Raw genomic sequence first — 21,717 nt, forward strand, 5'->3', positions numbered from 1 at the left:
CTGAGCTCCCTGACCAGGGATCGAACCTATACCCCCTGCATTGGAAGGCAAAGTCTTAACCACTGGCCCACAAGGGATGTCCCCATCCTTCATTTTTGAAACTCTGGGGAAATAAGAAAGGGAGATAGAGGCCATGCTCAGCCTGCAGGTGCAACAGTCCCCACCCTTAACCTGGTGACATCTGAGGACCTGTGAAAAGCTTTGAAGTAACTAATGACTTGCCACCCTCTTCTTACTCCTTCCTGTTCAGGCCTGGAAGAAACGCTGGTTTATCCTGCGAAGTGGGCGGATGAGCGGTGACCCAGATGTTCTGGAATACTACAAGAATGATCACTCCAAGAAGCCCCTGCGCATCATCAACCTGAACTTCTGCGAGCAGGTGGATGCAGGCCTGACCTTCAACAAGAAGGAGCTGCAGGATAGTTTTGTGTTTGACATCAAGACCAGCGAGCGCACCTTTTACCTGGTGGCCGAGACGGAGGAGGACATGAATAAGTGGGTCCAGAGCATCTGCCAGATCTGTGGCTTCAATCAGGCCGAGGAGAGCACAGGTATGGGAACAAACATGGATCTTTCTCAGAAGGGACCAGGCACTTCCTGGGAGGGGCTGGGAAGTTGCGGCTAGGATGATGGCCTTCACATTCCTTGAACCAGAACAACCTGTAGCTAAAGGCTTTCCTCTGTGGCAGAGGAGTAATAGGCAAAGGGTAGGAGTGTGAAGGGGTTAGCCAAATATTAGAGGGCTTCCTAGCACTAAATAGGCTCAAGTGGGAAACAGATATGTTGGGGTTATGATGAAGCTCAAGGTACTTGATGGTGTTTCTTCAAGTACCTCCATGCCACCACATTTCGCAGGTCTGCACCTTTCTCCCCTTCCCTCAGCTCTCTAGCTCTTTGTGCCCTGTTAACTGTCAGCCATCTCATAGGGCAACTCACACCTTTATCCCTTCTCTGATGCATCTCTGTCCGTTCCTGCCATCTATTTCAGACCATCCTGCACAGTTATCCTTGCCACTTTTTTTTGGCAGGGGGAGGTTTGGGATCCCTTGTGATTATTATTGATGTATAATCCAGTGTTCATTATATTTACTTGGGAAGGGACAGTCAAGAGGGGGAAATTCTGATTTGTGTTGGGTTTTGTTAACCTTCCAAAAAAAAGCGTAGCTCAACTTTTCAAAATAAGTTTTAAATTGCAGAAATGCTCTTTGACATTTGTTGGGGCTCATCCTCAACTCTGGGATGATTGAGGAGTAGGGTTTTTTTGAGGCGGATGGAGACCCTAAATTAGGTTTCCTGAAGCTGGTTACATATCAGAAGTAGAAGAACATTTTTTAAATGCTGATGCCAAGGACCCATATCAAATCGGTTAACTACGAACCTCAGGGGTGGGACCTAGGCATTAGTGTCTTTTGAAAACTTCATTCTAAGTAGCAAGGGTCTGGGGCTCAGCATCCGTTTTCTGTACATAAATTAAGGCCTCATACAGTCTCTGATTCATATACCTGTTTTCTAAATTTTTTACAGCCCTTTAAAAACAAAAACCATTCCTAGCTCATCAGCAACATCGTCCTCATCTGGGAATCTGTTAGAAATGCAGATTCTTGGGCCCCACTCCAGACTTACTGAATCAGAAACTCTGAGCGTGGAGCCCAGCAATCTGTGTTTTGATCAGCCTGCCAGGTGATCTGATGCACAGTTAAGTTGGAGAACCGCTGGTTTAGATTCTCGCTGCTCAGAGTGGGGTTTGTGGACCAGCAGCGTCAACCTCTCCTGGGAACTTGTTAGAAATGCAGAAGACTTCCGCCCAGACTTAAAGAATCAGAATCTGCCTATCTTTAAAACTTCTTATTCTGAAATAATGTTAGACTTACAGAAGAGTTGCAAAAATTGTACAGCAAATTCCCATATATCTTTCATTCAGCTTTCCCTGATGTTAACATCTTGCTTAACCAGGTATAGTGGTCAAAACTGAGCAGTTAACATTGATTGGTACAGTACTATTAACTGCAGTGTACTGGGATTTCACCTGTTTTTCACCAGTGTCTTTATTCTGTTCAGGATTCAATCCAGGATAGCACAATTAGATTTGTTGGTTCTGTCTCCAGGGCTCCTCCAATCTGTGATGACAGTTCCTCAGTCTGTCTTGTCTTGTTTGACCTTGACACTTTTAAAGAGTACTGGTTAGGGGGCTTCCCTGGTGGCACAGTGGTTGAGAGTCCGCCTGCCGATGCAGGGGACATGGGTTCGTGCCCCGGGCTGGGAAGATCCCACATGCCGCGGAGCAGCTGGGCCCGTGAGCCTGGGCCGCGGAGCCTGCGCGTCCGGAGCCTGTGCTCTGCAACAGGAGAGGCCTCAACAGTGAGAGGCCTGCGTACCGCAAAAAAAAAAAAAAAAAAAAAAAAAAAAAGAGTACTGGTTAGGTATTTTGTAGAATGTCCCTCCATTTGGTGTTTTCTTGTGATTCGATTGAAGTTTGGGGGAGACTACCACAGAGGTGATGTGCCTTTCTCTGCACGTTGTATCAGGGGGCACGTGGTGTCAATACGTCTTATTACTGGTCATGTTAACCTTGATTAAGGTAGTATCTGCCAAGTTCCTCCACTGTAAAACTACTGTCTTTGCTTTTGTAATTAATAAATAGTTTGGAGGAAATACTTTAATCATGTGCAAATATCCAATTTCTCCTTAAACTTTTGCGCACTAATTTTAGCATTTATCAGTGGATCATGTTTACAACCATTATTACTGTGGTATTCTAGTGAATTTTTCTATTTCCCTCAGAATCCACATTTTATTAAGATCCCTAGGTGATTTGTATGCACGTTAAAGTTTGAGGAGCTCTGGTCTGGATTATTTGTCCACAAACCTGGTGGCTCATCAGAATCACCCTAAAAACTTTTATCTAACTTACAGGTACTAATTCAGTAGTTCTGGCTTAGGGCTGAGGAATCAGTAGTTTAAAGAGATTCCTCCTACAGAATGGGTGGAATTATTTCCAAATCATATCTGATGAGGGTCTAGTGTCCAGAATATAAGAAGAATTCTTACAACTCAATAACAACAAGAAAAAGACAAATGACCTCATTTAAAAATGGGCAAAGGATCTGAATAGACATTTCTCCAGAGAAGATGTACAAATGACCAGTAAGCCCATGAAAAGATGTTGAACATCATTAATCATTAGGCAGATGCAAAGCAATATCACTAGCACTTCACACCCACTAGGATGGCTGTAATCAAAATATGGACAATGACAACTGTTGGCAAGAATGTGGAGAAACATACATTGCTCATACATCCCACCTCATACATTGCTGGTGGGAAAGTAAAATGGTACAGCTACTGGAGAACACAGTGTGTCCGTTTTTTAAAACCTTAAACCTGTGACCCAGCAATTCAATTCCTAGGCATATACTCAAGAGAAATGAAAATATGTTCACACAAAAATTTATAGACGAATGTTCATAGAAACGCTATTCATAATAACCAAAATGTGGGCACAGCCCAAACGTCCATTAATGAATAAACAAGATGTACGTGTGGCGGAGCGCATGTGTAGTGAGCGCTTTTAAGATCTACTCTCTTAGCAGCTTTCAAGTATACACTTGTTACAGTATTGTTAACTATAGTCACCATGCTGTATATTACATCCCTAGGATTTATTCATTTTACAACTGGAAGTTTGTACCCTTTGATCCTTACCCATTTCCCCTGCCCCATCCTTGCCCCTGAAAACCACCAATCTGTTCTCTGTTTCTATGAGTCTGGTTATTTTAGATTCTGCGTATAAGTGAGACTATACAGTTTTTGTCCTTCTCTGTCTGACTTATTTCACTTAGCGTAATGGCCTGAAGGTTCATCCATGTTGTCACAGATTGCGAGATTACCTTCATTTTATGCTGAATTATACACACACACACACACACACACACACACACACTGTATATGTGTGTGTGTGTGTGTGTGTATGTGTCTATAGAATGTGTGTGTGTATGTATATATATTAAAAATGTGATTTTTTTTAATATATAGTCACATTTTCTTTATCCATTCATTCTTCAGTGGACCTTTAGGTTGTTTCCATGTCATGCCTACTGTAAGTAATGCTGAAATGAACATGAGGGAGCAGATATCTCTTCCAGATAGTAATTTCAGTTCCTTCAGTGATATATCCAGAAGTGGCATTGCTGGGTCATATGGTATTTCTATTTTTAATTTTTTGAATAAACTCCATACTGTTTTGCATAGTGGCTGTACCAATTTATATTCCCACCTACAGTGCACAAGGGTTCCCTTATCTCCACATCTCTGCTCACACTTACCTCATATCTTTTTGACAATAGCCATTTAACAGGTGTGAAGTGATATCTCATTGTGGTTTTGATTTGATTTACATTTCCCTGATGATTAGTGATGTTGAGCACCTTTTCAGGTAGCTGTTTGCCATTTGAATATCTTCTTTGGAAAAAGGTCTGTTCAGGCTCTTTGCCCATTTTTTAATCAGGTTATTTGAGTTTTTGCTGTTGAGTTATATGAGTTCCATATATATATATTTTTTGTTTGTTTGTTTGTTTGTTTGCGGTACACGGGCTTCTCACTGTTATGGCCTATCCCACTGCGGAGCACACGCTCTGGAAGTGCAGGCTCAGCGGCCATGGCTCACGGGCCCAGCCGCTCCGCGGCATGTGGGATCTTCCCGGACCGGGGCACGAGCCCACGTCCCCTGCATCGGCAGGTGGACTCTCAACCACTGCGCCACCAGGGAAGCCCTATATTTTTGATATTAATCCCTTATCAGACATGAAGTTTGCAAATATTTTCTCCCATTTCTTAGGTTGCCTTTTCATTTTATTGATTGTTTCTTTTGCTGTGCAGAAGCTTTCTAGTTTACTGTAGTCCCACTTATTTACTTTTGCCTTTCTTGCTTGTGCTTTTGGTGTCATATCCAAAAAATCGTTGCCAAGACCAGTGTCAAAGAACTTTTCCTCTGTGTTTTCTTTTAGGATTTTGATGGTTTCAGGTCTTACATCTTTTATCCATTTCAAGTTAATTTTTATGCATTGTGTAAGATAGGGGGTTTTTTGTTTGGTTTTTTTTGTTTGTTTTATTTATTTTGGGCTACATTGGGTCTTTGTTGCTGCACGCGGGCTATCTCTAGTTGCAGTGAGTGGGGGCTACTCTTTGTTGTGGTGCACAGGCTTCTCATTGTGGTGGCTTCTCTTGTTGTGGAACACGGGCTCTAGGCTCACGGGCTTCAGTAGTTGTGGCACACAGGCTCAGTAGTTGTGGCTCATCGGCTTTAGAGCACAGGCTCAGTAGTCGTGGCGTGCAGGCTTAGTAGCTCTGCAGCATGTGGAATCTTCCTGGCCAGGGCTCGAGCCCATGTCCCCTGCATCGGCCGGCAGATTTTTAACCACTGCACCACCAGGGAAGTCCTAAGATAGGGTTTTTGTTCGTTTGTTTTTTATTTATTTTAACATCTTTATTGGAGTATAATTGCTTTACGATGGTGTGTTAGTTTCTGCTTTATAACAAAGTGAAGCAGCTATACATATACATATATCCCCATATCCCTTCCCTCTTGCATCTCCCTCCCACCCTCCCTATCCCACCCCTCTAGGTGGTCATGAAGCAGCAAGCTGATCTCCCTGTGCTATGCGGCTGCTTCCCACTAGCTATCTATTTTGGTAGTATATATAAGTCCATGCCACTCTCTCACTTTGTCCCAGCTTACCTTTCCCCCTCCCCGTGTCCTCAAGTCCATTCTCTACATCTGCGTCTTTATTCCTGTCCTGCCCCTAGGTTCTTCATAACCATTTTTTTTCTTTAGATTCCATATATATGTGTTAGCATACGGTATTTGTTTTTCTCTTTCTGACTTACTTCACTCTGTATGACAGACTCTAGGTCCATCCACCTCACTAGAAATAACTCAATTTTGTTTCTTTTTATGGCTGAGTAATATTCCATTGTATATATGTGCCACATCTTCTTTATCCATTCATCTGTTGATGGACACTTAGGTTGCTTCCATGTCCTGGCTATTGTAAATAGAGCTGCAATGAACATTGTGGTACATGACTCTTTTTGAATTATGGTTTTCTCAGGGTATATGCCCAGTAGTGGGATTGCTGGGTCATATGGTAGTTCTTTTTTTAGTTTTTAAGGAATCTCCATACTGTTCTCCATAGTGGCTGTACCAAGATAGGGTTTTAATTCCGTTCTTTTGCATGTGAATATCCAGTTTTCCCAACACCATTTTAAAAATTTATTTATTTATTTATTTAGGCTCCACTAGGTCTTAGTTGTGGCATGTGGGATCTTTTAGTTGCAGCATGCGGACTTCTTAGTTGCAGCATGGGGACTCTTAGTTGCGGCATGCATGCAGGATCTAGTTCCCCAACCAGGGATTGAACTCAGGCCCCCTGCACTGGGAGTGTGGACCCTACCCACTGGAACATCAGGGAAGTCCCCCAACACAGTTTATTGAAAAGACTTTTCTCCTTTGAGTATTTTTGGCTCCCTTGTCAAATATTGACCATATATTGGGGCTCTCTATTTCTGTTCCTTTGGTCTGTGTGTCTGTTTTTGTGCCAGTACCATACTGTTTTGATTACTATGGCTTTGTAATATATTTTGACATCAGGGAGTATGATGCTTCCAACTTTGTTCTTCTTTCTCCAGATTGCTTTGGCTATTTGGCATCTTTTGTGGTTTCATATGAATTTTAGGATTGTTTTTTCTATTTCTGTAAAAATGCCATTGGAATCTTGATAGGAATTGCACTGAGTGTATAGATGGTTTTGGATAGTATGGACATTTTAACAAGGTAAATTCTTCAAATCCATGAACACAAGATATCTCTCCATTTATTTGTGTTGAAGTTCTTAATTTTTGATCATGGAGCCCTGCATTTTCAGTTTGTACTGAGCTCTGCAAATTATGTAGCTGATTGTGCCTGGGCTAGATGTCCTGCCCTAGGAATTATGTGATCTTCCTTGAGGAAGGATTATGAGCTCCCATTTTACTCTTAAGTTCTTTGGTATAATTTTTGCTTCCTATGTGGACTTTTTTGTTTTCCCCCCAAAATCTTTGTTATTTTAGGCTTTATGGATTTTGTTTTTGTTTTTCATTTTATTTTATTCCTGATAAAGAAATAAAATACTCATGCAAAAAAAAGGAATAAAATAAGAAAGGAATTTTTAAAAAGTGGGAGAAAGAACCCATAGACCCCCTAGTCTCAAAGCTTTCATAAATGTGAGAAATAAGTCCAAGGAATACGTCAGCTTTTTAGGAAATAGGTATAATGGGGTTCAGGAGGGACCAGAAAGCAAATTGCTTTTAAGTGAACTATTCCCTTGTGGGATTAGAGGTGTCCCTACCAAGGAAAACATATCCTTGAGATATGTAGCAAAAATTACTCTTGGTGCCAATATCTTTTTTTAAAATCACATATTTAAAAAATAGTTATTTTCTGAATCCCTACTTTTACTATATAGAATTTAAGTATAATTCAAATTCAAATATGTAGAACTACATCATCTGGGCTTGCTTTCTTTGGTGGGAATATTTATTCATTCATACATTGTTCATTTACTCATTCATTCATCAAATCTTCATGGAGCACTCATTCTATGAGAGTCCCTGTCATAATCACTGAGGCTACAGACTATAAAGATGAACCATAGAGTTCCAGCCCTCAGACATCATAGTCTAGTGGAGGGAACAGACATGACCAGACAGTCACAGGGAAATTCTGTAACAGAGGCATCACCAAGGATGGAGGCACCAGCCCATGCACCACCATCTCAGTGAGGGAAGAAAAGGAGGGGAAGTATTAAGGGGGTGACAAATAATCAAGTCAGTATTTTTCAGCAGCTTTGTCTATTAAACAATATATTCCCTTTAACTTTTAACTTCTTTTTTAAGGGATTATTTTATTAGATGTCTAGTAGTTTAATTACCAGAGCAAGGGTATTATTTGTCTCTGATTGAGGTTTAGGATTTTTTGTGAGATCTTTCTGATGAAGACAGACGGCCTTTTCTTCCTTCTCATGGGAGAATCTGGTATGTAAAAATATTCAGCCACATAATAGGTTATGTTGTAATTTAGAAGCTGTCTTGAAAGTATATATATTATATCTATAAAGCCCTCAGGTAAGGAATGAGAGATTAATCACCCAAGTCAGTGTTTCTTTTCACTGAGAATCAGGATCTGAGGGAAAGCAGGAAGGAAGTTAACATTTGACTACCTACTTTTGCTTAAGTACTTTATTTCATTTAATCACTTTTATCAACTGTTTCTATTTTTTTCAAATAAAGAAACTGAGTGCTATTTCTTCCCTGCCTAAGCACTCCAGGACTAAAACTCTTCTCTGAACCGAGCCTTGGCTGGGTTCAGATGGGCTATCCAACTCTCATCTGCCTGAGATTCTTCCTAAATACAACTGCTGCTCTCCCTTTGCTGAGGCTTGTTGAGAACAATCCAATCACCTGGGTGTTAGCGTCAGCACCTGCCTTATGTGAGGAGCATCCTGTACTGATATCCAGCCTTCAGTGGCCGCAGAAGGAAAATATAGGAGCTGTGTATTGAGCATCTACTCTATGTAAAATAAGGACTTTACATAAATTCTCACTAAAAATTCATAGTAATCTTTTGAGGTAGCAACAGTTTTGACTCAAGGTCACAGCTAGAAAATGATGGAGCCAGGATTCTAGTCTAACCCAGGTCTGACTTTGCATTATAATATGCTGTCTCTTTGTCCTGGACCTCCTGGAATATGAAAATCTGCCAGAACCAAGCCCCGATATTTTTGCCCCTGTGGACACCATGTATTAGATTGGAAGCACTCCTTGACCCCTTCACCAGCGTCCTACAGCTGGCTCAGTCTTCCCTCCTCACCAACCCATATTGCTGAAATCCTTGGGCTCGAATATTCCAAGAACTTAGTAACTTCTAGAGCTTTAATCGAGCCATTAGGCTGTATTGGTGAGTCTGTAGGCTGGGGACGAGGAAGCCTGAACTCACATCACAAGTCTGGGATGATGTGAACAAGTCACTTGATTGAGGTCTTAGTTTCCTTTCTTCAAATAGAGAGAAAATCCTCTTTTCACTCAATAATTCTGCTTCTCTATGGGTTCATCAACGCAGACCTTAGACCACTGGCAGCCCCTCAAGTTTCATATTTCCCAAAGGAGTGTTCACACTGTATTCTATGTAGAGGTGTCTCCTGGAGCTGTGCAGTCCATACCCCTGCTTGCTGTTGGTCCTGTAGAAATTTCTTCCCATGGGGAGCTTCCTTCAAGCAGATACTCCTTCTTTCCTTTCTTTTTTTAAAAGAGTTGTGATGGGACCCGTTAAAAAAAAACTTGTGTTTTTCACTTTTAGCTGGAAGCGGTTCTGTAGCAGATGGAGTCTTCTTTTAATCCTTCTTGCCACCCCCAGCTTCTTCTTTCTGCTGCCACTCTCCAATTCCTCACGTATTCCAGCCAAAACTGCCTAGGATAAAACCTGTCTAGGATCAAGACCAGACCAGGAGTGGCACTGAGTCTGAATATCGACACAAGGGTGGAAGAAACAGCCTCCTGATAGAGAACTCTTTCCAAAAGGAAACCGGGCACGATGCTCAGAAAGGAAAAGCAATTCTAAGAATGAATATCAAGATTTCATATCACATACATGGAGTTTGCTTGTTGTTTGTTTGGGGGTGGGGGTGTGTACATGTACGCACAGGCGACAGCAAGAACCCCGCCTTCCTCTGGGAATCAAAATAGCCTTCAGTCCCCCAAGTCAGGGGGCAGAAAGCTGCTCTGAGCTGTATTTACGAGCAGGCGGGTCCAAGTCCTCACATGTGTGGCCCTGTCGTGGGCAGCTGTCCCTGACCAGATGTACCACACATAAAAAGCAGCAGCTCCCAGCACAGAGCACGGATGAATGATTCATGGGCTCAGGAGTCACCCACTGTTAGGAAAGCCCTCACCCCTTTGAATCCTCTAAGCTGAGGGCTTCTCCTTCCCACTCATCCCCTCCCTCCTCCCTCTATTCAGTAGCTGGTCCACGGCCTGCACAGCCCCTTACTCTAACGTGCACTCTGAAAGGCACCCTAGCTGCTGCTGTTTATTTGCTCTAGGATGTTGAATAAGTAACTCCATCTCTTTGAGGTGTTATCATCTGTAAAATGGAGATTATGCTCCCTTGCAGAGGGGTTGGGAGGAAGCTGGGAAAATGTATAGGCGCACAATGTGAACAGTAGCTGCTTGTTTCGCTGCTTTCCGTGTCGTACTTTTGGTGAAAATGATGATTTTTATATCTGGAGGTCAAGATGAACAGGATATGATTTAAGTATCTGGTGTTTTTAGAGAAGTTTACAGTCTACACAACACTTACGCAGTCTCCTTTGCATATAAAGAAACAAAATAAGCTAGGCAGGGCTGCTAGCGCTATTCCTGTTGCACAAATAAGGAAGCTAAAGTTTAAAGGCACTGACATTGCCAGAAAGCAGTGTTGCCGGATCTAGAATCCAAGGCTTTTAACTCCACCCTAGGGCTGTATGCTCTAACTCCTTCTCACTTATCCGAACCCCTTTTCACAGACCTGTTTATTGTGGCTGCTTGTAAATCACAAAAGAGCCAACAAAGAGGAGAAGCAAGAAGTTGATCACTGAGAACTCAACATTTGGAAAGTAAAGTGCCGTCTATACATTAATATTAATCTCGGACGGCTAAATCAGCAAGATAACGTGATCCATCTCAGAGTAGCCAACAAACTACTGTGAACTAAAGCTCAGGGAGTTTAGGTCACCAGAGCCCCGTTTGCAACTCTTGAATATGTTGAAATTAAGGCCAGAGCCTCCTCCACATCCTGTCCATTATTGTAGCTTTTTCCCTTCTTGAACTCCCTGGCAGGAATTTCACAGTAGTTGCATGACTAACTCCATGGAAAGATGACCTCCCAGAGTTCCAACCGACTGTTCTTTATCTGTTCCCCACCATTTCTCTACTAAAATTTTGGGTGAGACTGCCCCCTACTTTAAATATTTTGTGAATATTTACACTTCTAGTAATCCGTGAATTTCCCCAGTAACTCAACAGCAGAATTATTTTAAGTCCTGGTTCCCTTCCAGGATGAAACTATACCCGCAGGTATGCGTTTGGGGAAATCTTCAGCCCCCCAGTGGAGGAATGTTATCAGGGTCTTCAAACAGCTCCTTCCTCTCCAGAGAGAATGATTGGTGCCTTAAAGGTCAGGACCCCTTATTCCAGCTGGACTTCTCACAGCAGGGAGGGCCGTGGTGGAGACAGGCGGTCCACTCAGGTACCTTCTGGTGACCTTGGTCCCTTCCCCCACTACCGCAACGTAGTGAGTGGGAGTGCCGGGGAGAAGCTGGGAGTGGAGGACAGTGGGGAGGAGAGAGGCCTTTCTAAGCGACCTGACCCTTTCTCTCTTCTCATTCCTGGGAGGAACTTTTCCTCCCTTGCTCCCTCCCCTACCTTTTGTTTTCTGGGTTTTTTTTTTTTTTAACTGAGGTCAGATCTCTCACTCCTCTGGGACACCCTTGTTGGAAGCTTAGAGCAAATGTGGGAGGTGATAGGCAGCTTCTCCCCAGGCTTACACAGGTCCCCGGAGGAAAGAAGAACAGAGTGGAGACTGATCCGGGCCCCAGCCCAGAGGCGGAGGCTGCTCTCTGAATCACCCACCCTTTTTTTCCAGACACAGTGGGGAAAATAAACATCCAGACCAGTTTCCAGCCAGATCTGAAATCCTCATGCCTTAAAAAAAAAAAAATTCGTATTCTAAATAACCCTGAAATATCAGACCTTCCTCCTCAATCTTTTGTTTATTTGTTGTTTTTTTGTCTACAGCTGGGTCTTGTCACCCTGAGAGTAGGCTTTGAGTTGGGACATGAACTCTGTAAAATCCCCGCAGACACTTTTGCGTTGTCCTGAAACGGGCTTCAGCCCTGACCTGCAGCAGGGGGAGGTCTCTGGAGGAGGAAAGGGATACAGGGAGAAACCTGACCCTCCTCTTTTCATTCTAAGCCTTGATCCTCCTTCCTACTTTCCCTTGTATACCAGACACTCCCCCACACCGTCCCAGCCAGCCAGCATAAAGTCTAATGTACCTGCCAAACCCACAGACTGTTAGAAATGAGAGTGTCTCATCCCAACTCCTCAACACCAGAAGCTTTGGATAATTCCCCAGACGTCCCATGAGATGCTCCCCCTTTTTTGTTCTTTGAGTATTTCTAATTATCTCTAGTGAAGGAGGGTAATAAATTATTGTTGAATTGGTCCCAGACCAGATTCCAAAGCCCAATGTAAGTCTAATTTTTGGCTAAAGGTAGAATCAGGACTTTGAACTTTGTGGTAAGGTCACTCTGGACCTCTGAAACTCTTGATTATGATTAAACATCCAGTTATGTACAGTTCTGCATAGGATTCTGAACTCTGAAAAGGCCTTTGGACTCTACCTTCAAGTCGAGGCCCACCCTGCACGCCAGCATGGAGTCAGGGCTCTGGGATCCTTCACCCCTTTTGCTCAGTTCTGACCCTCATCTTGTGTGCGAGGTAAGGTCAGCCCATTCTTGAGTCATTTCCCTGTTAACCTGACTGTCGTATCAAATTCCACCTAGGACTAGATCCCATCCTGCTTTCATTTAGTGCCTCTCAGAGACCCCAGTCTTACCAAAATCCTTAAGCCAGTGGCTGGAGCCCCACCGCCCAGTGGCTGACTTCCGGGTGGCCAGTGGTCTGTCTGCCTGAATTTCTGAAGAAACTCCACTTCTGCTTTCCCTAAACAGCTTCCTCCTCCTTTCGGACTCAGCTGCCCCCATTTCTGGGTGATGCCCAGTTTCCGTTTCTGTGTTCACTCATTCAGCACACTGAGTACCTGTTTTTGCCAGGTCCTGTTCTAGGGTCACATGCCAGAGAAGAGCATAAGCCGCGCACCCACTCTCAGTGGCCTCAGGAGCTTTGTCAGGTCCTCCGGTTGGAACCCTTCTCAGTGACTGCCTGCCTCCTCTGTGTATAGTTCCAGGTCCTGGGGCCCTCAGTTTTCGCCAAGTTTTGCTGCTTTTAACTGAACTCTGCCTGGCTATATGCCAAGATATAGCTAGCAGATAAAAAAAAATTTGAGGTTAACCTCAAGTGTGAAAAGAAAAAAAAAAATTTTTTCAATTTCTGGATTTAATTTCCATATCAAGCCCCTATCTGGCTAGTGATAGAAATTAAAGTTCTAATCAACTTAGGTTAAAACTGATCAATACAGGATTTTCCCAGTTACTTCAGGTTTCTCTCTCTCTTTTCTTTTTTTCCCTCACATAAATGGAAATAAATACACCAGATATTTATTTTTGTCCACCTCTTTATTGAAGTATAATTGACAAAGCTGTATATATTTAAAGTGTACCTCATGATGATTTGATATATGCAAACATTATAAAATGATGACCACCATCAGGTTAATTAACACATCCACCACCTCAAAGTTCAGGTTTCTCTTGTTTCCTCCAAGTTCCCCGAAGCTTAGGGAACCGGTAGTACTTCACTGAGGGTAGAGCTCAAAGTTTGGGAATGAAGGGAGATATGTGAGAGACCTGAGGACGAGAACATGACCCTTTTATCTTTCTGTCACCACATTAGTAGAGAGACATAGTGGCTGCCCAATGGTGATTCAAATGAATGATTTAGTTATAGGGTTCGTTTATAACTTTGTAAATAGTTACAGTTACATAAAATTACAGTTGAAAAAATTGCAACTTATTTCCAAATGTTGTTTTGAGAAACTCACTGTTGAGGAGGGAGAAAAAAAGAAGCTTCAAAAACATTCTAACCTTATTAACAGGGCATAGAGTCTACAATTCTATATATTGAAATAGTGGTATACAACGAAAAAGAACAACTTTAAAAAAGCAAAGAAAAATTGAAAATGGATGATGTTCTAACTAGTTCGAAGAGGTAGGATATGAACTTTATTTTACATATCTATCATTTATTTATTGTTTGCTTTTATTCCCCACCGCCTCACTTCTCGTGTGGATGAGGTCAGTGAACGAATTCTTCATGGCTGGTGAATCATAACAGCCAAAACGCCCAGCCAAGACAGAGAAGGCAGTAGATTTCATAAACTGAGAAAATTCTAGAATATGAGGTCTTGAAGGGCCCTTAGAGAGTGTTTTGTTCCAAACTCCTCAAATGACAGTGTCTGGAGGTCAAGAGAGGGGAGCTAAGTTGCTCAAGAACATAACTGGCAAGGCTAGAATTGAAACCCAGGTTTCATCTTATACTTTTATGATGCGTGTGTGTGTGCCTGTGTGTGTGTGTATATATATACACACACACACCGGTTCAGGAGGTCAATTTAGTACAAAGAGCAAAGAGCATAGGTCTTGGAATCATAAATACATGAATCCACAACACTGATGAGTTCAGTCTTAACATGGTCTTAGGCAAGTCAGTTTACTTTTCTGAGCCTCAATTTCTTCATCAGTAAAATAGAAACAAGACTTTCTTCACAGTATTATTATGAGGATTATATAAGAATCCACTTAAAGCATGGTGTTTGGTACATGATAAGCACACATTCAATATCTGTCAGGTGTATGGCTAATAAATTGTTGCAGCCTTCTCTGTGATCTTCATGGCAGCCCTTTGAGTGTGTATACCGTGCTATTCTTATCTCCCCAAAACTGAAACATCCTAAATAACACTATCTCTATTTTCCCTGAACTTGGAAACATTCTTACTGTGTGTGATTAATATGTTTATCAAATAAACCTTGCTGACTTTCCTGATTTGAGATGCATTATACTTAAGTTACTGAGGTGCTCAAAAAACAAAGGTGTTTCTTTAAATATACTACTACTAACAGTAAGAGATAATATTTACATAGAGCTTACCATGTAGAGGCAGTGTTCAGAGCATTTCACAGATCTTAACTCATATAATCTTATGAGGTAGATACCTATCATTATTCCCATTTAACAGATGAAGAAGCTGAGGCACAGAGAGGTTCAGTAACTTTCCCTAGTTCTTACAACTACTAAGTAAAGGACCTGGGATTCAAACCCAGACAGTATGGCTGCAGAATCCATGTTCATAACTATTAACCCATACCCTGAAATTCTAGATATAGTTCCTTGCCTCACACTGTCCCGATACCTGCTTAGGGTCTCCAGCATGTGCATGAAGACCTGAGAAAGACTCACTGCTGTCTCTGCTCTCTTGTGATGACCTTCTCTGGCTTTGCCAAGAAGGTTTCCCAAGCCTGTCAACACAAGTCAATCATATTATTCTCTTGTACCTTTTGATTCTGTGGGCTGACTAGAAACTAGCATGTTGTTTGTGCCCAAGGTGTGCTGAAATGAAAGTGAATATGATTTCTTTTTTTTTTATTATTATTTTTTTTGCTGTACGCGGGCCTCTCACTGCTGTGGCCTCTCCCGTTGCGGAGCACAGGCTCCGGACGCGCAGGCTCAGCGGCCATGGCTCACGGGCCCAGCCGCTCCGCGGCATGTGGGATCTTCCCAGACCGGGGCACGAACCCGTGTCCCCTGCATTGGCAGGCAGACTCTCAACCACTGCGCCACCAGGGAAGCCCATGATTTCTTATAATAATATTCATGGGCTCTCCACACTGGCTTTTCCTGTGATTCTTCTTGATTATTCCAAAACATAGGTTTGGGATTCACTGGTCTAGGTTTCAGCCCGCTTCTGTCTCCTTAGTGAGCAGCTTAAGTTAGGTACTAAGATTTTTGAGAGAGGACACGATTGTACAAACTAGAAGGAGAACTTGTAGTCTGGGGGCTGGCAAACTTTCTCTCCAAAGGGCCAGATAGTCAGTATCTTAGGCTTTACCACCTGAACGTTCTTTGTCACAAGTACTCAGCTTTACATAGAAGCAACCATAAAGAATATGCACATGAATAGGGATAGAACTTTATTTATAAAATCAGGCAGTCGACGAGATATGATTTATGGTCCTCAGTTTGCCAACTCCTGTTCTAGTATAATAATATGCCTTGGCAGGCCTACCCAGATACATGTACATATGGTCTTAGTGTGCTGGCCGTCCTAGGGATGTTAAAAAACAACTCTCCCTTTTGGATCCCAGTGAAAAAAACCTAGGGTTGCTGAGGCATCAAGACACAAGGCTGGAAGATGAATAGGGAAGCTACAGGTACGAAGCCAGGAGATTGTTGTGACCCCAGGACTGGAGACAGTGGCTGAGAAAGAGCTGCCGACTGGAAGCCGAGTCCTGCCAGGCTCTCTGCCTGCAGTCCTCTACTCACCAGTCAAAGGCCAGTTGAATCCATTTGCATGCTCTGGTACCAGTCCTGCCTCTAATCAAACCCTGAAGGTCTGCAAATGCAGTTCACGCACCAGGTTACCCCAGTGATGGAGTGCTAAGGGAGAAGTTCCCTTTGTGGAGCACTGATATACAGACACTATGGCATTCCTTGACTCTCTAGGACAACGCTGCAGGTAGCTATTCGTAAAAATTTTACAAATTAGGGCACAGATTCGGATACCATTCCTAGGTTCCACAGCAAAACACTCAGATTCAGGTTTCAAAATCCACGTTCCTTTCCCCTGACCACACTGTCTCTCCTACAGCCACAGTTCTGGGTCAGGTAATGCTGCGGATCTCATAATTCCCTAGGCAAGCTGGAGCTCTTAGAATCCCAGCCTCAGCATCCAGACTCGAGCAGTTTCAGGGATTGTTCTTGTGATTATTGCCGCTGGTAATGATTCTTGATAAGCTCCCATCATTGGAATGTCTGACACTTGTGTTTCACGCTGGTAGCCAGTTGTCTCTTAGTGAAAGTCACTGTGAAAGGAAGGAACCTCTTATGAAGTTGGTTAGCTTAAAAATACAGTGATATGGTTTCGATATTTCTGTGGAAAGGTCACAAGGGTCAGATGCATCATTGACATGTGAGCTTGTGGTGCCCACTAGATGGACTGATTCCCATGGGAATACTAATGAGTCCCCAAAGTTCCTTGGGGGAAGGGAGAAGTGATGCCCCAAGTATAAATTTGCTCTTCCCAACTGCAGTATAAGCTCATAGAACAAGGACAAGATCCACTCTTTTTGACAGGCCTGAAGCTCTTAGCAGAGTGCCCACGGCCAGTACTCATGACCCTAAGTTAACAGCAAGAGTGCTTCATTCCAATTATGGATTGACTCTTTGAGGGGGACACGCAGTCAACCGAAGCCCCTCTCAAAGGAGCAGGAGTAAGGTCTGTCACAACTGAGGTGTGCTGTCCGTGTGGCAGGTGAGATAAGAACAAAGCTGACCTGTCCGACGTGAACTGGACAATGCATGCGTGGCTAAATATAGACCAGCTGTCCAAAACCAGAAACACACACAACTCAGACAGCCTTGCTAAGTGGTACCAGTTCCTCCCACCCTGACCAGCAGCTTATGTTCAGATCCTGGAGCTCTTCGTTCCTTCTTCTGACACAAAGAGGAAAGATTCTGACAAAACGTATTGCCCTGGTATGTATATTGAGCACCTTGTTCTAATCTGGACGTTTAGTAGACACACAGCGTTGTGCTGAACACCACCAGAGAAACAGATGGTCTAGGTCCTGACTTCTAACAGCTCACGATCTGTTTAGTATGAGAGATTTGTGAATGCCCGGCATAAAATAAAAAGCAAAATGATGTACGATAAAAGGTTTAGAGGAAGGCATAATTAGTTCTCACCAGAGACCTTATAGAAAGCATGGCATTTGCTGTGGACCTTAGTTTCCCATCTCTGAAATGAGATGCCGCAGGGCAAGGAAGGTTATGTAAGGACGTGTGACCAGAGACTGTGTGACATGCCTGCGAGCTGCAGCCACTCACTCTCTTTGCCCTGTGCCCCTTCACAGGATTGATTTCTGCTAAAGTAGACCAAGAGATCATATCCGTCAAGGTCAGGGTGCTGTGACTTGGCCCTTGGATCTCTGAGATGGTGTTTCTTCCCAGATCCTTCCTCAGAAGGGGAGTGGGGAGGCCTGGTCCCTGAAAGGTCTCACAGGGTCTCATGTTACTGCCTCTCTGCCTCCCCTTTTTCCTTCCTCTGTTTTATAGTTTTTATAAACACTAGAAGACTTATATTTTTGAACTTGGGGAATTATTTATACTAGTCTTTAGTAGTTTGATCCAGCAAATGTTTACTTACCGTGCAAATATGAGTAACATTATAAACTCATGACAAAATAGCAATCCCAAATAGCCAGTGTCCTGGTGGTCAGATCTCCTGGCTTGATTACTCCCCCGCTTTATAGAGAATATATCTTCATTCACATTGATACATCTTTCTTCTGGTACTGCAGAAGGACCCCTGGACTAAGAGATCTGAGTTTTAATTTCAGGGTTCACATCTGATCCACTGTGTGGCCTTGGACAAGTAGCCTCACCTTTCTGGACCACGGTTTCTCCAACTGTAAATGAGAGATTTGGGGGTGATTAGGGAGGGCAGTGGTGATAATGATTGGACCCTAGGTTCCCCTCCGGTTACCATATTATGTGAGGTATTGTATATAGAGTGAAGACATTTTGTGTTCGATCCTAAATGTATGAATAAATTCTCTAGTAATGATGTGTGCCAGAGGATTTTGAGGATTATTCCTTTTAAAATAATTTCAGGCTTGTGATTGTGAGTTAAAATGGACCTGGATCTATTGATCCAATTTTGCACTCAGCCAATCTGTCAGCAGGTTTTTGTTTTTAGAATTCTCCACCCATCTGATTCTTGCTTTTCAATTAGCTTTCTCCAGGGGACCACTCATCCCATAAAGTCCGACACCATTAGTTTCAAAATTCTTTCATTAATCATCTTCTCCCAGTTAGAACCCTCAGAATTTTACCACCTGTCTACTTCTAACAATTGTCAACTAAATACCACTTACTTAGTATTTAATAGTTACTATTTACCCGTATTTCACCTCATTGAATCCTCAAAAGAACCCTGTAAGGTGGGTGTTCTCTTTGGCATTTGACAGCATGGGAGAGGAGGTGTAGAGAGAGATTAAAAGTTTTGCCCAAGGCCCTGTGGCAAAGTAGTTCTAGAACCTGGACTCCCACGTTTCTGAACCACGTCAGGCTCTCTCTGTTGCTCACTGTTCCTTTGGAGTCGGCTGTGGACAAATGATAAGGAGGGCCAGGCAGAACATGGATGGTTTCCAATTTAGAATTTTGATGATACCAGGAAAGATTTTGGGAAGAACTTCTTTCATTTGGCTTTCAGAACTTGCTTTGCCCTTGATTTTTCAGTTGACCCCAACCCTTCTGCCTCTGCCCCAGAATTAAGAACCAGAGATTCTTAAAAACCAAGCCAGTGGATCTGAATCTAAATGTGGAAATATAACTCATTAGGTCTTACATGGAGCCGCTCTCGTAAATTTCCCAAAGATGACTTTGACGTGTATCCCTGGTCTAATCCAAGTTCTTCCTTTTATAAATAAAGAAAACAGGGCCCAGAAAGGTGAAATGACGTATCGAAGGTCACGCAGCCAGTTGGCAGCAGACCTGGACCGAGACCCTCATTCTGTTATTTGACTCTGCCTCCCATGAAGCTAATACCATTCACCTCATAGGGATTGTGTAGGAACTCTTTTCTCTGCGTGGGTGAAAATAATTGGCTTTGAAGACAATGAGATGTCTTTCAGATCTAGGCTCTGCCACTTCCTAAATGTGTGACCCCAGAGCTCACTATTAACTTCTCTGAGCTTCAGTTTCTCCATCCCCCCAGAAAACTAAACAAAAAAACAATGGAGGTAAGTAATATCTACCTCACGGGGTAGACCAGAGACACATAGTAGGTGCTCAGTAAATGGCAGCTGTGATTATTGTAGTCAGTATTGTCCCTTTCGTCCTTATTAGTCCACGTATAACATCTAGAGAAGGTATAGTTGTGACTTGGAAAGAAATTCCATACCTCTTGGCCAATTTCAGGGTCTCAGCCAGTTCCATGTGTACTCTAGGAATAGGAGCAGTAAGAATGGTGGGGTGCTGTGCTAAATGCTTTGTGTAAATGACCTCCAGTCGTTGCAGCTGCCCTGCAAAGTATGTATTCTCCCTATTGAACAAGTGAGGATCAAAGAGGTTTCTGTAACCTGTCCAGGAACAGAGCCAGGAGTTAGTAGAGCCAGGCTTTGAATCCAGCCTGGGCGCCAGCATGAACTTTGGTCTACCATTTTACGGGTTCTGAGACCCACTGAGGCTTGGGGTGGGGTTTGGGGGGGAAAGGATAAAGATTAAAAGGGCATTGAGATAAGGGAACCGGTCATTATTTGGCCAGTCACCTTTTCCAGAAGCTCCCGCCAACCACCCCTTTCCTGCTCCTGTTATCACTAGCTAGTGGATGGCTGGGCTGGGCTCCTCTACTGAAATCCTTCAGAGCTTTCCTGTCCTAGAGTTTTGCAAGAAGGTGGGAGGAGTGTTTTTATGCTGGGAAGGCTTCCCAGGGGTGATTGTGGAAAGGAAGGGGAGTGAGTTTGTAGGGCCCTAAAAAGAAGCCAGGAGGAAGAGGAAAAAATAAAACCCTGCTGAAAAGAAAACAAATTGACTCAGGCATTTTCTGGCATTATCTTTCGTCTAGACTTGGAGATCGAAGCTCAGGCCAGAAGCCTGGAAATGTCCATTTTCTTCTTGCTGTACAACTGACCTTCCTAATGACCCAAGACACATCATTACAACAGCCTTACAGCCACATACCAAAAACAGCCCAGCCACGTATTGTCTAATGGTTCCTTTATCTTTACCATTCTTTCCTTTCCTCAAAAGGTACCCAGGCAATAACAACAAATTCTGTGAATATTTATATGAGTGCATGGATTTGTTTTCACATCCTTATCTCATTCGCCCTTTACAACAGCCCAGTAAGATAGACAAGCAGGCCAGGGATTATCCTCCCATCTTGACAGGTAAGCACCTAAAGCTCAGAGAGAGACCTGTCCATGATCTCACAGCTAGTTAACAGCAGAGCTGGAAATGGATCCCTGGGCTCCTGACTCCTGTCCTGTGCATGAGGTCCACACACTGTGAGGTGGAATTTCAACCTGCTTGAGTCTTTTCACCCCAAACCATGAGGGCTTGCCTTTTGTTTAGCTGAACTTCCCACTGCCTTGCTATGATTATGGGGTGAAACCCTGAACACAGTGGGGTTGGAGGAGCTATGGGGAACTGAAGGTAGGGAGGGGAGAATGTCTCTTACTCAAGGGAGTTTAGTAAGGGCTCGGTATTTACTGAGTGTTCAGTTTTCTCTTCGGAGAGGAAATAAAGAAAAACTAAAGGTCAGGTGAATTTAACTGGATGACTGTTAATCTCTTGCATATACTTTACACTTCATACTTTGCAAAGGGCTTATGCGTGTGTGTGTGTTTTAATTCACACACCATATATCACTCAATTAAAGTGTACAAGTCAGTGTTTTTAGTATATTCACAGGGCTGTGCAACCGCCATCACAGTCTAATTTGGGAACATTTTTATGACCCCGAAAAGAAACCTTATACCCATTAGTAGTCACTTCCCATACCCCATCCTCACCCCAGCCGTAAGCAAACACTAATCTACTTTCTGTCTGTATATATTTACCACTTCTAGACATTTCGTATAAATGGAGTCTAGCTTCTTTTCACTTAGCACAGTACTTTCAAGGTTTGTACATGTTGGAACATGTATTTGTGCTTTATTCTTTTTTTTTTTTTTTTTTTTTTTTTTTT

At 43.0% G+C, this 21,717-nt stretch overlaps 1 protein-coding gene across 1 annotated transcript in view; it reads left to right on the plus strand.

Moving 5' to 3' along the window:
* The first annotated feature begins 256 nt into the window (after positions 1-256).
* The window catches only part of GAB2 (GRB2 associated binding protein 2), a 49,510-nt gene continuing 28,049 nt past the window's right edge, over positions 257-21,717 (plus strand). Inside the window, exon 1 of the mRNA XM_007455293.1 lies at positions 257-551. Coding sequence (XP_007455355.1) covers positions 290-551 — 262 coding nt within the window. The 5' untranslated portion in view covers positions 257-289. The remainder of the gene's footprint in view (positions 552-21,717) is intronic.

The sequence above is a fragment of the Lipotes vexillifer genome, unplaced genomic scaffold, assembly GCF_000442215.2.
Source record: "Lipotes vexillifer unplaced genomic scaffold, Lipotes_vexillifer_v1.1 scaffold276, whole genome shotgun sequence".
NCBI lineage: Eukaryota > Metazoa > Chordata > Mammalia > Artiodactyla > Lipotidae > Lipotes > Lipotes vexillifer.